Here is a 16,620-nt window from a genome sequence, read left to right on the forward strand (position 1 = left end):
AAAACATGTTTATCTAATCCTACCAAGGTAAACATGTTTATCTAATCCTACCAAGGTAAAACATGTATATCTAATCCTACCAAGGTAAACCATGTTTATCTAATCCTACCAAGGTAAAACATGTTTATCTAATCCTACCAAGGTAAACATGTTTATCTAATCCTACCAAGGTAAACCATGTTTATCTAATCCTACCAAGGTAAACATGTTTATCTAATCCTACCAAGGTAAACCATGTCTATCTAAGTTTTTAAATTTGATTGATCTGAAATAGTTTACCACAGTTTTTTCATTAAAAATGACCAACAAATTTTTAGAAAAGTTTAAAGTTGGAATTTTTCTAACTTATACTCACTTAACAACTATTAATAGTTTAAAGGGACTGTGTGTCCACATTTCAAATGACCTTTGATTTAAAAAAGTCGGGCACGTCAGATTCACATCAATACCCCTTAAACCATTATCTGTTTAATAATGTGGAATATTTTGTCATTTTTTCTAGATTGAAATGTGTTTAATTCTGATAAATGTATAATTGTCACTTTGTAGAGAAACCACAATCGAATATTAATCATTTTTGACAGAGTAGATGATGGATATATTCTTGATCAGACAAAGTTTCAAAGTGTACCGTTGTGAATCGTTTATGCCACTCTATAAATGGAGAATCACTTGAAAACACGTCTATATATATTCCCTTTAAATCTGTCATATTTTCCACCTTTAGGACCCTGATACAGATGATAGAAGGACAGGGGAAACAACTAGGACAGAAGTTTAAAGATCCAACAGATCACGATCCTGAAGGGATCAGAAGACTAGATCAATGGAAAATCAACGCAAGAAATCTTCTTCACTGGCGGAAAACAATTGCGTTCCTCTGCTTTTTGCCTCTCATACTTCTTGGTGTGATTGTTCCTCTTGTTATAATAATCGTTCTTGTTATTGCTCTTGTGTTATCCATGCCTTTAATGCTTGGTTTACTCTTCTACAATCTGTTCGGCAACTGCAAGAATATAATTGACACAAATGTGCTTGATAATGATCAATTTGTGGATCGCAATATTGAGGAGTTGCCTCCGGAGATCGGATCAATCGAAAATCCGATCTTCAGTTCCGATCCAACCCTGACCCTTCGATCTATTCAAGATCAGCTGGCTGCAACTGAAACTCTAGATCTAAGTTCTAAACCTGCAATGTCGGTTGAAGAACTTGAGAACGTTACAGTTCTACTTCTTTCTCTTAACCCTCGCCGGTTCACCATGAGAGAGTTGAACTTAAACGACTCTCGGTTGACCGACCAGAAGGTGAAGACACTAGCTCCCCTGGTGGTCAGGTTTAGAACCGTGAAAATTGGCGGGAAACAAGATTACGGCGTGAAAGGGCTGAAGGAAATCCGTCTGTACATGGAACAAATAAAAGGTGTTGGGAAGATTAATGGAGAATCTGACATATTACCACTAATAAAGAAAGACAAAATAATGCTGAAAAAACTTGAAATTAAGAGCACCAAGTCCAAGATGGGTGTCACCAACTTAACCTGGGTCAACGAAGAAGTCAAAGAAATAGAAAAGGTAATAGATTAAACAGAATTATAAAGATTTTGATTATTTATTATTGCTGATTGTGCAGGAGGATGAGAAGAGTCTGATTGTGAATGAGATCTCTCTGATGATACCTTATCTAAACAGTCTTGTTCTTGATGGATTCCTCAGGTACTTCAATCATCTTCAAGATCTTGCATGCTACCAGTTTTTTGGTTTAAAGAGACTGTTGTTGTAATTTCGATTGACCTTCCATTTAAAAGAGAGCCACGCCTGATTTACAATGGTACCCTTTAAACCCTTTATCTGATAAATAATATGGAAAAGGTCATGTTTTATCTTGATAAGTGTTTACGTAAACTATGTCCTCCGCTGTGTCTATAGCAGAAATGCGCAAGTCCCTTCAGATAAAACACACAGTTAAAAATAATCACTTCTCAAAGAGAAAATTATGGATATTTCACGCATTATTGATCAGAAAAAGCTTTTTCTGGTAAATGATTTTAAGTCACTTATTGAATAATGATAATTAGTCACTTATTGTATTTTTGGTCGTCTTTACTAAATTAAATCTATATGTTGCAATATTTCTTTAACAAAGTATTCCTTAGTTTTGTTTTTTTAGTAGTATTAAGAAGCAAGAGATTTATATCATTAATTAGCAATAATATTTCTGAACATGTTAAAATAACTAGTTTGTTCAGGGAATCTGCGGTGAAACCTGTGAGTAACATGATGGGACTTTACAAGGTAAGGAATTGAGTCTTTACCACAAACTCAGATTTGTATATCCCTTCATCATTGCAACACAGTGTCGTAGACCTTAAATATTTCAAACTATGAATTCTGTTGGATCAATTAATTTAAATTTGAAATATTAAAGGTTGCAAAGATATAGGGTTTAGAAATTTGTGTTTGTGACAAAGACTCAATTCCTTTAATAGAAAAATTAAAGAAAGAAATGGTTGATAATGTTTACTGACTTATTTCATTTAACAACGTAAGCCGAAGCTTTAAATCTCCATTCTGACTTTTGTAATTTGTCATTTTTCAGGAAAATTCCTTACAGCATTTGTGGCAGAAGTTAAACGAAGTAGATCACATGGAGGTCTTGAGGTGATTTATCTACATAATCTATATTTATATTTATCTACATAATCTATATTTATCTACATAATCTATATCTATAATTATCTACATAATCTATATCTATATTTATCTACATAATCCATATCTATATTTATCTACATAATCTATATATATATTCATCTACATAATCTATATCTATATTTATCTACATAATCCATATCTATATTTATCTACACAATCTATATCTATATTTATCTACATAATCTATATTTATATGTATCTACATAATCTATATCTATGGTACCAGTACAAACGTCGGACGCACAAACGTCGGACGCCACAAACGTCGGACAGTACAAACGTCGGACGCACAAACGTCGGACCAGTACAAACGTCGGACTAGTACAAACGTCGGACCAGTACAGACGTCGGACTAGTACAAACGTCGGACCAGTACAAACGTCGGACGGGTACATTTATAAGAAAAAACGTCGGACTTGGTAGATTTTGAATGGACCATTGTATTAAACAATTTCAAACTATGAATTCTACAAGATCATACAGTTTAATCCCTATATCTTTGCAACCCGATGTTGTAGATGTTTCCAAGAACAGTTCGTGGACTTATTGCTTTATTTTCAGAGGTTTCTTTAACTACTTTTTTTTCTATTTCACGTACTCTTTTCTTCAAAAGATCACTGACATGTGTATGCTCTCCCAGGAAACTGATAATCTTGTGATTCTCAAGAATTGTTTTTCCTTTGAATGCATTGGTAATCGGTTTTGTTGGGTTTCTTCTTTGTAACCCTATATTCAAACTGATTTGAATCAAGTAGGTGCCGTCCCCCCTGCTTAACCTCAATATAGTTAGCAGTCTCCTCGTCCATGTATCCAGACTTTGTGAGATTATGAATTTTTAACAAAAAAAATTGGAAATTTTTTTTAGAGAAAATTGCGAATTTACAAGAATTTCAATCTGAAAATTCAAATATATTTTTTCCTCCTTAGTCCGACGTTTTTCCTTATAAATGTACCCGTCCGACGTTTGTACTGGTCCGACGTTTGTACCAGTCTGACGTTTGTACTGGTCCGATGTTTGTACTGGTCCGACGTTTGTACTGGTCCGACGTTTGTACTGTCCGACGTTTGTAAGTCTTATGTTTGTACCGTCCGACGTTTGTGGGTCCGACGTTTGTACTGGTACCATATCTATATTTATCTACATAATCTATATTTATATGTATCTACATAATATATATCTATATTTATCTACATAATCTATATCTATATTTATCTACATAATCAAAATCTATATTTAATATTTATCTACATAATCTATATCTACATTTATCTACATAAAAATATGTATAGAACTTTTTGAAAATTAAAATCTTCAAATTTGTTTAGTTTACGTGACTGTGATATAACGGATCGCATTTTGATGAAGTCTTTAGGAAAAAAAGAGAAAATATTTTTTTTTGCAAATTTTAAAACTACATGTTATATACAATATCCAGAAATCAGAATTTTTATGTCGTAAATTTCGAGATCAAGTATTGATCTACATCTATACACAGATTGTTTTAATTAATCTTCTTTATTTCTTATTAAATAAGAAATCAAGCATTTATATTTTAGTTTAAATGTGCTGATATTGGATATAGAAACCAAGTGGTCAGGATTAACAATACTTCATTTCAAACATAGTGTAGAAAAGTAAACAGTAATCTTAATTAGAATTTTAAGTAAATTCTCTTAATTAATTAGTTGGGTTTGTAAATGTACGTATTCTGGATTTAAGTGGAAATCATGATATTACAAGCACAGGTGATAATCTATTCATTTCATACTCTAGGATTGGCTTGTTGAAACTTTTTAAAAGTTTAGTATCGAGTCTAAATTATAATAGTTAAAGTTGGTTATTTTTGTCGAATTAGCAACTTTTCGTTTAGTTTTAAATTACTAACTCTATTTATTCAATTGTCTACGGTTTAAAAATTAACTATTCTCTGAGGTTTTGTCACTTCATTTAATCACTATATCTTTTTAATCCAATGTCGTAGAGCTTAGATATTTAAAACTACGAATTCTATCAGATCAAATGATTTAAGTTTGAAATATCAAAATTTACATTTAAGGTTGGAAACAATAGTAATTTAAAAAGTTGAGTTTGTGACAAAGATTGAATTCCTTTGACCAACCATTGATGCATGACGTGATAATTTTTCGAACATTTTTAGAAGAATGGAACCTTGTTTCAGGTTGGAAAGCTTTGGTAGAAGCGCTCTTAATGCGACGAGAACAGAAACGATTAGTTCATATAATCTACCAGGTAGAGGGAGGGAGGGGATAGGGGGGAGGTGGGGTGGAGAGAGGGAAGAAACTGAAAATGGATTTGTGGTTTCGTGAGTATAAAAAATATCTCTCCTTAATATATCCTAAATCTCTTGCGCTAGCTCTAATTCCATGGAATTTGTCAATGACGATTATGGTGATAAAAATTGAAAAAAACTTGATTTGAAGCGTCTTTTTAACCATATATTTATATCTTTCCGGGGTTATAATCGAAACTTGAACTGAAACTTTTGCTATTTAATGAAACTTTTCTCATCCCTTCTCCATATTATAATTTCGAAAAAAAAAGTTTGGGTTGGATTTGGTGTAAAAATTAACAGATTTGGCCTTTAGTTACTTTTTAATTAACGGTTCTTTCCATTCGTTTTTAACTAATAACTTAACGTTCCTTTTGAATTAAAGGAATTTTTCTTAAATTTTTTAAATCTTTTTTTGCAAATCTTTTCAAGCTCTAACTGTGGAGTTTCCAATCATTAGCTAAGACTTGGGTTTGGATAAAAAAAAGTCAGGGTTTATAAAGTTGTGAACAGAAAATAATAAAATGTTTGCTAGCTCAAACTTTTCTTTCTATAATAAAAAAATACCATTTACGAAATTCTTAGCGGCGTTTTATTAAAAAGGAATAAAAGTTGACAATACTTTGACTGCACCTGTTATATAAAGAGAGCTTCTCACAGTTTCTTGTCTACTACATTTAAGTGTTGAGATTTTGTTTTATATACAGGGGGACCCACAAAATGTGAGACTTTAATGACTTTATATTTGACAATATGAACTTTAAATTTAGTCCTCTGTCTTGAAATAGACTGAATAAATGTTGCACAGTCGTCTCTGAAGTCTCATTCTTTGTGGGTAAACCAGTATATATGTATTCTATGAAACTATTGTGTACTTTATCGTTCTTCCTCACTTCATCATGAATTTCATAATAAACGTGCTATAAAGTTAAATTATCTGTACATTATAGCACGTGTGCTATAAAGTTTTGATTGGTTCCCGCATTTTCTCCAAAAAATCTAGGATATTTCCAAAATATTTATTTTTCAAATGAAATGAAAATTAAATTGAAATCAGCTTTATATTTTGACTTCTGCCTTGTTTCAAAGCTTATTTGATCTAGAAATTGCCATTGAAATTAGAGAAGTACACAAACGTTTCATAAAATTACCTTAAACATTATTAGTTTGGCACGACGTGCTATAAAGTTTTTGGACTTAAATGTTCTCTATATCTCAAAGGTTCTCGCCTTTTTAGATTTAATTTTTTAATTTAAAATTTGAAATTAGATTTTAAAAGGCCTGAACCTTCTCGATAAAGAGAAAATTTCTGTTCAAAAACTTTATAACACTGCGAACCAAAATAACAATATTATAATGTTATATATAGTTATTATAAACAATAAGAATCTCTGTATTATCATTATTATTTTTGATGTTTAAAATATAAATAATTGTAGAGTTACAAATACGCTGTTGATGAGTTGATGGGTGAGCAGATTGCAGCAATGTTTGAGTATATTCAGAAAATAGATCTACGGTACAATATTAAACATACGTTTTTTTAATTTTGTTTATCTTTATTTGGTCTATAATGTGGAAAATATCGTCTTTTTTATGACTGGAAGACTTTTCAATTTTGAAAATTTCTTCCATTATTTATGCGGCAGACAGCCGCAAGTCACTTTTACAAAGAAACCACAAACTTATTTAAGGTAGTTGAAATGAGTATGCAGTGTTGTGGAAAAATTCTTTAGGATTCATTTGAGACATATAAAACTTTTTAAAGATCTGTATAAATCCTGAGTTTGAGCGTAAAGTCGACGTTCAAAAACGTACTTTTCCAGAATTGTTTTTTTTTAATTATCAAATAACGGCGACAAAAAATGTAAACAAAATTCAACAATAAACTTATTAGTTGTTTAGAAACAGAAAATAGAAATTAATCTTATCAACTAAAACAAGTATCTTATTCAATTATTAGTTTCTATAATTCCTCAATTATTGACAAAGATTTTCCGGAATTATTTTTGAAAAAACGACATTTAAAGAGTTTGTAGAAATCTGCAAATAAATTCATAGAAAATAAGAAATTCAATATAATTATGAAAACGAAATAATTGATTCTAGCATTGATTTATGGACAAATTTCTTTTGAGAAATATGTTCCTAACCATATAATTAGTGTATAGTTTTTGCTTTATTTTTCGTCGTCGTTACCGATTCTGAAAACGTACCCACCCAAATTCATGATTTTGAACGTCGACTATGCACTTAAACTCAGTAATTATACATCGTGGAAAAGTTTTATATGTCTCAAATGAAACCTAAAGAATTTGTCCACAACACTGCATACTCAGCTCAACTACCTTACATAGCCGGTCTGTCCCTTTAAGTATCTTATTCATTCTTGATCAGACGAAGACAAACGATACTGTTGTGAATAGGACATGGAGAATCAATGAAATTACGCACAATGTCCCTTTGTTAAAGGAAACACTTAAATACTGTTTTCAATGATATATATCTGCAGGTGGTGTCAAATATCAGATGGGGCAATTGCTAGGTAAATTTACTAAAATAAAAACAGAAAATTTGTTGGTTACAAAACACAAATTACCCTTCTTTATATAAAATCTTTAAGTGATAGATTATGCAGTTACCAAACTGTTTATGTATTTGCCTTGTCCAACATGGTTCAATAATAGAGAAAAAGATAATAGACGGGTCGCGAAGCCCCCCAGCCGAGTGATGTATATAACAGCATGAATGTCTTAACCTTAGTTTTAATACTCTTACCATGTTGTGGTGCCCTAAACTTTCTTAAACTTTCCTAAACTTTCCTAAACTTTCCTAAACTTTCCTAAACTTTCCTAAACTTTCCTAAACTTTCCTAAACTTTCCTAAACTTTCCTAAACTGTCCTAAATTTTCCATGACTCGTTTTATATTTCTATTTAAAAAATATTCTGCTTTAAAAATACTATCCAATTAAGCTAGTCTCAATCTAACTAACCTTCTACTTCTTATGAACACAAAGTTTATTTGGACACTTTTTTTATCCATTTTCAGGTTCTACTCAAAAGTCCAACTGGAGAAAGAGAACCATTGTTTCTTGAGTTTAGAGAAACTTGATTTATCGGAGTGTATACTATCAAAGGTAACTGCTAACTAAAAACGTATTAAATATGGTCACTGAGTTTCAAAGACCAACAATAAAGATTAATTTCGTTTTTAAGATTTAAATTTTTGACCAAAGTAATTTAGTCTTTGCCACAAACTCAAATTTTGTTATCCCAGTATCTTTTTAACCTGATCCAGGGTGTAAACCCATGATATTCTAAACTTAAGTTATTTGATCTGACAGAATTCATAGTTTTAAATATCTACGACATCATGTTAAAAAAAAAAAAGGATTTGAAAATCAGAGTTTGTGGCAAAGAATAAATTTTGATTAAAAAGGCCCAAAAATGTTTTGCCAAAAAAAATTCGCATGACATTTAATGAAAGCAAAATTATTCCTTGCTGTGTCATCTTTATTCAATTTAGTTTTGAATAAAAACAAGTTAGGTTAGGGAAAGGTAAAAACAAATTGAAAAAAAAAATGTTGAACCAGAATCCCAACAAAATTGTTGAAATTAGTAAATGAAACAAGGCGACACAGAAAGACTGAAAAATATTTTGATTGATAACTTTTGAAGTATTTTAGAGAACCATAATATAATTATTTTTATATCTTTAAACACTTGTGTGTACAGTGGGGAAACAACAATGTGTAGAAGAAAGACGACATCTAAGCATTAATATGTATATTTAATGTTGTCATAAAGCAATATAGTTTGACAATGAAGCTGGAAAATCTACTGATTCAAAGTGAAATGAGTCCATAATCATTTGACTATTTGAAATCATAACTTGAGTTTTACAGTCGTCTTACTATTCCAAAGTTTTGTGGGTTCCTCTGTATGCTTATATATATATTGTTTAGGAGTCTGCTGCTAAATGTGCTGAAATAAACAGAATAAGATCGAGTGATACGGTCATATTCAAAATTCATGAGGTAATTTATTCTGAAATTTTAGTTTGCAACTTTACTGAAAATTATATACATATTATTTATTATTTTTAAATAGCTTTTAAACATCAAAATTATCTAAACTGTGTAGATTTAAACTCAGAAGATGTCATATTCTCTTATCCATTAGTTTTTCTGGTTTAAAAGTCAGTGGGCCTTCACTTTGGAACCTATTTTCCCCTCATTGATTGTACAATTTTTTGCATTTGTTATTGATAATATATGTGAACATTGTGATAAAACCTGTGAAATATGTTGTAAATAAAATCTGATTCTATCTGTGAAATGTGTGAGAAAATTTTGCTCTTATCTGTGAAAAGTGTGATAAAATTTTGGTCTTATCTGTGAAAAGTGTGATAAAATTTTGGTCTTATCTGTGAAATGTGTGAGATAATTTTGGTCTCATCTGTGAAAAGTGTGATAAAATTTTGGTCTTATCTGTGAAATGTGTGATAAAATTTTGGTCTTATCTGTGAAATGTGTGATAAAATTTTGGTCTTATCTGTGAAATGTGTGAGATAATTTTGCTCTTATCTGTGAAAAGTGTGATAAAATTTTGGTCTTATCTGTGAAAAGTGTGATAAAATTTTGGTCTTATCTGTGAAATGTGTGAGATAATTTTGCTCTTATCTGTGAAAAGTGTGATAAAATTTTGGTCTTATCTGTGAAATGTGTGAGATAATTTTGCTCTTATCTGTAAAATGTGTGATAAAATTTTGCTCTTATCTGTGAAATCGTAAAAAATCATTCCCCTGTCTGTGAAATTATGAGAGAATATTTTTCCTAATTATGAAATAATGAAAAAAATTTTATTTGTAAAATTATGAAAAAATCTGAATATTTTTTCTTGTAGGAGGAGGAAGAACATTCCAGATGTTTATGCAGCTGTTATTCTAGAAACCAAAATTAATTAGTTCTTGAATTAATTAATTAAATGATTATTAATTATTATTTTAAATTAATTTTGCATGAAAGTATAATTTCTCAATGCTTGTAATTTGTGTAATAGAAGAATTCCTTTGTATGGAGCCTGCATGCTTGTTGTAAAACTTCAGTCGTCACTCTCTTACCTATAATAAGAAAATATCGCGCTAACTTCTGTAGTAAAATACAGGATTGAATAGATGACTTCAACTAATTATCATTAGTTTCATAATGTCACGAAGGTAATTGACTAAATCTGTAAAATAATCAATGTAAACGTAACAAACCAACTAAAATCACTAAATGTTCACGAATAGATATAAATATCACCTTTTTGCCTTTTTAAGTAAGGTAAAACCAGATTAAGGAATACAATTTAATCATTTTTTATTGGCTTTAATACACATGCTTTTCTATTTTATTTTTATCAAACTCTTTTAATGTGATACAACCTAGGGTTGTAAGTCTGGAGATCGAGTGCATACTTTATATCTTCTATAAAGATAAATTTGTTTTCTACGTTTGATTTGTATATGTACTACTTTCTTTATTTTTTGCACACTTTTACTAAAAAATGATTCACAAACTATATTTTTATTGTTATCATTAATATTGTTACCGATATAGCTTTAAACTCCATCTAATACCTTACATATGTACTATGTAAAGCTTCTTAATACCTTGTACCACATCAGTTTCAAATGTCTATTATAAAAACAGGGGAAGAAACTTTTGAATTGTTAATACCTTCAGAAAACTCTAATTCTTTTAGTTGGCCGGCAGAAAACTCTAACTATTTTAGTTGGACGGCAGAAAACTTTAATTCTTTTAGTTAGTCGGCAGAAAACTCTAATTATTTTAGTTGGCTGGCAGAAAACTCTAATTATTTTAGTTGGTCGGCAGAAAACTCTAATTCTTTTAGTTAGCCGGCAGGAAACTTTAATTCTTTTAGTTAGCCGGCAGAAAACTCTAATTATTTTAGTTGGCCGGCAGAAAACTCTAATTATTTTAGTTAGTCGGCAGAAAACTCTAATTATTTTAGTTGGCCGGCAGAAAACTTTAATTATTTTAGTTGACCGGCAGAAAACTCTAATTATTTTATTTGGCCGGCAGAAAACGATAATTCAATTTGGTTATCTCTAGAAATGCTAGAAACATCGACCAACAATGAGAAACCGTAAAACTAGATAAATTAACTGTTTTCACGGGTTTAAGCATTTCTAATTAAGTTTACTCTGAATATTCAATTTAAAGGTTTTAAATGACCTCTCATTCAACAGTCCCAACCTCAGATTCAGTCTTATGTCAAGCATCGTCGGGACAAACAAATTCATGCATTGGGTTTTTTATGAGAGGGAAACTAATAAATAAGAAAGACGTGGTTGAACTATAGGAAGGATTGGTTCAATCAATCATTGGGTTAGAAGTAGTGGTGGCTCTTTTTTTATCAATCCATTTTGAGCTTGAACCTGCAGTTAGCTTTTGAACTCCATTCATGAAATCTAGAAACTAGTATTTTATGAAGAAAAATAATTTTAATCATTTAAGTATATAAACTGAGGTGGTAAAGGGGTATAATAGGATCTCTATATATAATAAATTGATATTGATAATCTATACTCAATCTATTTGATGCCCTTTAAGTTTTTCTTCTTATTCATCTTTATGCTACTATGGTTCAATGGTTACAACAACAACGACCAACATCAACACTTGCACAAGGAGGATGGTCTTTGTCTCCTTTTAAGGAGACAAAGAAACAAGGAAAGGGGTTTAGGGTCTTTCACATTTTATTATGACGTTATTTGCACAGCTTTGAAGAACATAAAATTTATTCCTGAGCTGTTCTGGTACGTTTCAATGTTTGGTTTGGGAATAGATGAAGATAGTTCAATATTATGGTATTATTTGAAAATTGTATCATGTATTATAATATATGTTGTTAGTTTATATATTTTATAATATAGATAATCTATGTATATTTAATAAATATATATCTGGAAAAAAAAGAATTTTTATTGGGGTTTATCTGCTTAATTAACCAATTAACAATAAAGAGACAATTTTCCTGAAAAAATCGTTTCCAAGGTTTCTAATACTGGGTTTCTAAGGTTTCTAATACTGGGTTTCCAAGGTTTCTAATACTGGGGTTTCAAAGTTTCTAATACTGGGCTTCCAAGGTTTATAATACTGGGTTTCCAGTGTTTCTAATACTGGGTTTCCAAGGTTTCTAATACTGGGTTTCCAAGGTTTCTAATTCTGGGTTTCCCGTGTTTCTAATTTTGGGTTTCCCGTGTTTCTAATTCTGGGTTTCCTGTGTTTCTAATACTGGGTTTCCAGTGTTTCTAATACTGGGTTTCCAAGGTTTCTAATACTGGGTTTCCAAGGTTTCTTGTACTGGGTTTCCAAGGTTTCTAATACTGGGTTTCCAGTGTTTCTAATACTGAGTTTCCAAGGTTTCTAATACTGGGTTTCCAAGGATTCTAGTACTGGGTTTCCAAGGTTTCTAATACTGGGTTTCCAAGGTTTCTAATACTGGGCTTCCAGTGTTTCTAATACTGGGTTTCCAAGGTTTCTAATGCAGGGTTTCCAAGGTTTCAAATACTGGGTTTCCAAGGTTTATAATACTGGGTTTCCAAGGTTTCTAATACTGGGTTTCCAAGGTTTCTAGTACTGGGTTTCCAAGGTTTCTAGTACTGGGTTTCCAAGGTTCCTAATACTGGGTTTCCAAGGTTTCAAATACTGATTTCACATCTTTTTCGTACTCTGTCGTTAATGGTCATAGATCTGCATAGTAAACTGTACACTGTACAGGGATTTCCCGTCAACAACATAATCATTAAAAAAAAATAATGATCGCAGTTTAACATGATTCTTTGAGAATTTAACAATCATAAATTAACCAACGGACTTTATTTAACCCATTCTCCTCGTTAACGACCCAAAACGTGCTGAAAATATTAAAATTGTGAATATTTTTACAGAAACCAGAAACCCGAAACGATAAACCATTGTTAACAACCTATACGTTAACGAACGGAATAATTCATAAAATAGGGGCAAATCCACATGGTGAATCCATTCTTACTATTCTTATGTCAATAACATTTCCGTCGACGGCACTTTTGACCTTTTTGACCTCCAAGTGGTCATTTTGGAGGTCATATTATGTCAATGGAGCACTCATACCGTAGTGGCGAATCGTTTCTTACAATTTTTTGTCTATGCATGCCAAAGAAAATCCGCCGAATTTAGAGTAAAAAATTCCCAATTTATTTTTATTAATCTGAAATGGTGCCCCGACCACAGTTCTCTCCAAGTGAGAGATCGTTTATCTATAAACTTTACACCGTACATTCAACTGGGAGAAGGAATACTAGATTTCTTAATATTCGAAGAGATTTTACGGTCCAATTCCCTCAATCTACAGTTCCATCTAAGCAAGCTGTCCGAGACATTGTTAAAAAGTTTGATACCACATCTACTATTCTCAATCTAAACTCTAAGAAAAGCCCAGGGAACACCTATAGTGGGCGACCAAAATTGGGAATTTTTTACTCTAAATTCGGCGGATTTTCTTTAGCATGCATAGACAAAAAATAGTAAGAAACGATTCACATCATGAAATAACTGAAATATAGAGCGTTCGAATGACACCTTGATCGTAAAAATTGAACAAAAATTGTTTCCTCAGTTACTAATACCCCTACTGCACAGTTTTTTTTGAGACACCCTGTATATGTTAAAAATCTAACTATAAATACTAGATATAAAAACTAAATAAATACTAGATATAAAAACTATATAAATACTAGATATAAAAAAGTTTATTAAATGTTTGGAAAATTTATTGATAAATCCCCACTACATGATAAACAATGGTTTAGATAACATAAAAGGACAATTAAACAAAACGGTTTTTATCTTATAATATTTTGATTATATATGAAACTTAATAGAAGCTTTCCAAAAACCATGAGTAGCTTCCAATTCACATATTTAAAGAGAGCTTTAAGTTATATATTCTGGAAATGCGCCATTTATATAAAGTAATTTTTCCTTTTTATATATTCTAGAAGTACTCCTCTTTATATATTCTAGAAGTACTCCTCTTTATATATTCTAGAAGAACTCCTTTTTATATATTCTAGAAGAACTGCTCTTTATATATTCTAGAACAACTCCTTTTTATATATTCTAGAACAACTCCTTTTTATATATTCTAGAAGAACTCCTTTTTATATATTCTAGAAGAACTCCTTTCTATATATTCTAGAATAACTCCTTTCTATATATTCTAGAATAACACGTTTTTATATATTCTAGAAGAACTCCTTTTTACATATTCTAAAAAAACTCCTTTTTATATATTCTAGAGGAACTCCTTTTTATATATTCTAAAAGAACTCCTTTTTATATATTCAAGAAGAACTCCTTTTTATATATTCTAGAAGAACTCCTTTTTATATATTCTAAAAGAACTCCTTTTTATATATTCTAGAAGAGCTTCTCTCTATGTATTCTAGAAGAACTTCTATCTGCATATTCTAGAAGACCTTCTTTTTATATATTATAAATGAACTTCTTTCTATATATTTTTATATATTAAAGAAAAGTTGCTATCTATATATTCTAGAAGTGCTTCCATATATATTTTAAATCATTTTAAAGAAGAACAGAGAACGTCTTTGTATACATATATACTTGGAAGAGCTTCTAGTTAAATAATCTAGAAGAACTTACATAATATACAAACGTATATCTATATATTGAAGAAGAGCTTCTATTTATATATGTAAAGTAAATTTCAAACTAAAATGTTCTTGGAAAGCTAAACATATTGATTTCAAACAATTAAAAAGTAGACAAATGAATTTAACAAAATTTGGGAGAAATGAATAAAACTTAAGAATGAAATATTTGTTGCAAAAAACATCTTGGTTAAATTTTATTTTGATCAAACTAAGAATTTTTGGATATTGTCAATACTTTTTTCAAGTTGTTTCTTGATTACTCACTCACCGCTGATTAACGAGTACACATACATCAGCTGATTTATGATTGCCCATTATCAGCTGATCTGATTAACGAGTACACATACATCAGCTTGTTTATGATTTACCATGAACATCTGTTTTATGATTACCCATTAACATCTGTTTTATGATTACCCATTAACAGCTGTTTTATGATTATACATTAAGAGCTGTTTTGTGATTATCCATTAACAGCTGTTTTATGATTATCCATTAACAGCTGTTTTATGATTACCCATTAACATCTGTTTAATGATTACCCATTAACAGCTGTTTTATGATTATCCATTAACAGTTGTTGTATGATTACCCATTAACAGCTGTTTTATGATTATCCATTAACAGCTGTTTTATTATTACCCATTAACAGCTATTTATGATTACCATTAAATAGCTGTTTCATGAATTCTCATAATAACAGCTGGTTCATAATCACCCATAAACAGCTGTTTTATAATTACTCATTAACAGCTGTTTTATGATAATTCATTTATCAGCTGATTCAATTCTGCTGCAATAAATGAATACCTCTTAACAGCTGATTTATGATTGATCACTCAAACACAAGCTGATTAATGATCCCCATTAAAAGTGTTTTGTGAATAAAAAAGGTGAAAACACCAAAATCGTAAATGTTTAAAGTAGGGTTTATGCTTACCAGCACATTTTTATTTTAGTAAAATAGTTTTAAGTTTTAATTAAAGTAAAATGGGTGACATATGTTTTGAAATCTTAACACAAATAAAATTTTAATGATCAAAAACATAACATTTCAAAATAAAATTATGAAAAATAGTGCATAAAACCTTCTGAAATGTCACCGTAATAGAAATATTTAAAATCAGATTAAAAACTATGCATAAAGAAAACAGATTCGGCTCAAAACCTGTTAAGAATAGATTAAAGATTGGGAGAGAAGTGAGTTCAAACTTTAGCCCAGGGAGGAATAAAACCTGGTCGGGCCCTAGACTAACTAAGGAAATCGGCCCTTGGACCAGATGGACCAGATAGGGAGGTGGGCCCTCGATCAGATAGGGAGGTGGGGCCCTCGATCAGATAGGGAGGTGGGGCCCTCGATCAGATTGGGAGGTGGGGCCCTGGACCAGTTAGGAATATTGGACCCTGTTGGAGTTGAGCCCTAGACCAATTAATGAGGGCATACCCTGGACCAGATAGGGACAGAAGGCCTTGGACCAGATAGGGACAGAAGGCCTTGGACCAGATAGGGATTGTGGGCCTTGAACTAGATAGGGAGGGTGGTCCCTGGACCAGATAGGGAGGGTGGTCCCTGGACCAGATAGGGATGTTATTTTGTTAACGTCCCTCTTCTCTCACTACTTCCTCTTCATCCTAAAAAAAGAATTTTTTTTGGATTCTTACAAGGGCCCATATTAGTATTAGAACCTGCCCTGATGGGAGGGAAGTACCGATATTAGAACCTACCCTGATGGGAGGGAAGTAATGATATTAGAACCTACCCTGATGGGAGGGAAGTAATAATATTAGAACCTACCCTGATGGGAGAGAAGTAATGATATTAGAACCTACCCTGATGGGAGGGAAGTAATAATATTAGAACCTACCCTGATGGGAGAGAAGTAA

The 16,620-nt window shown here is 31.2% G+C and overlaps 2 protein-coding genes across 3 annotated transcripts in view; one reads left to right on the forward strand and one right to left on the reverse strand.

Annotated features, from left to right (window-relative positions):
* Positions 1-18: 18 nt before the first annotated feature.
* LOC111703562 (uncharacterized) lies at positions 19-10,313 on the forward strand. Its single transcript, XM_023475541.1, has 13 exons — positions 19-27; positions 728-1,574; positions 1,633-1,715; positions 2,249-2,294; positions 2,599-2,660; positions 4,041-4,087; positions 4,401-4,460; positions 4,895-4,965; positions 6,445-6,524; positions 7,518-7,550; positions 8,056-8,143; positions 8,972-9,043; positions 9,912-10,313. The coding sequence occupies exons 2-13, from the start codon at positions 741-743 to the stop codon at positions 9,966-9,968; spliced, it is 1,533 nt and encodes a 510-aa protein (XP_023331309.1). The 5' UTR covers positions 19-27; positions 728-740; the 3' UTR covers positions 9,969-10,313.
* Positions 10,314-14,678: 4,365 nt separating this feature from the next.
* The window catches only part of LOC111703564 (uncharacterized), a 37,070-nt gene continuing 35,128 nt past the window's right edge, over positions 14,679-16,620 (reverse strand). For both annotated transcript variants that reach the window (XM_023475544.1, XM_023475543.1), the window contains exon 23: positions 14,679-16,368. In XM_023475544.1, coding sequence (XP_023331312.1) covers positions 16,333-16,368 — 36 coding nt within the window. In that variant the 3' untranslated portion in view covers positions 14,679-16,332. The remainder of the gene's footprint in view (positions 16,369-16,620) is intronic.

Source organism: Eurytemora carolleeae, unplaced genomic scaffold (assembly GCF_000591075.1).
Source record: "Eurytemora carolleeae unplaced genomic scaffold, Eaff_2.0 scaffold563, whole genome shotgun sequence".
Taxonomy (NCBI): Eukaryota; Metazoa; Arthropoda; class Copepoda; order Calanoida; family Temoridae; genus Eurytemora; species Eurytemora carolleeae.

What these genes read in the sequence shown, in the direction of transcription:
- LOC111703562 (XM_023475541.1), top strand. Translation starts at nt 741, where the DNA reads ATGATAGAAGGACAGGGGAAACAACTAGGACAGAAGTTTAAAGATCCA. An exon ending in CATTTTGATGAAGTCTTTAG is followed by an intron (nt 4,088 to 4,400) that starts GAAAAAAAGAGA and finishes TTAATTAATTAG; the next exon opens with TTGGGTTTGTAAATGTACGT. An exon ending in ATTCAGAAAATAGATCTACG is followed by an intron (nt 6,525 to 7,517) that starts GTACAATATTAA and finishes ATATATCTGCAG; the next exon opens with GTGGTGTCAAATATCAGATG.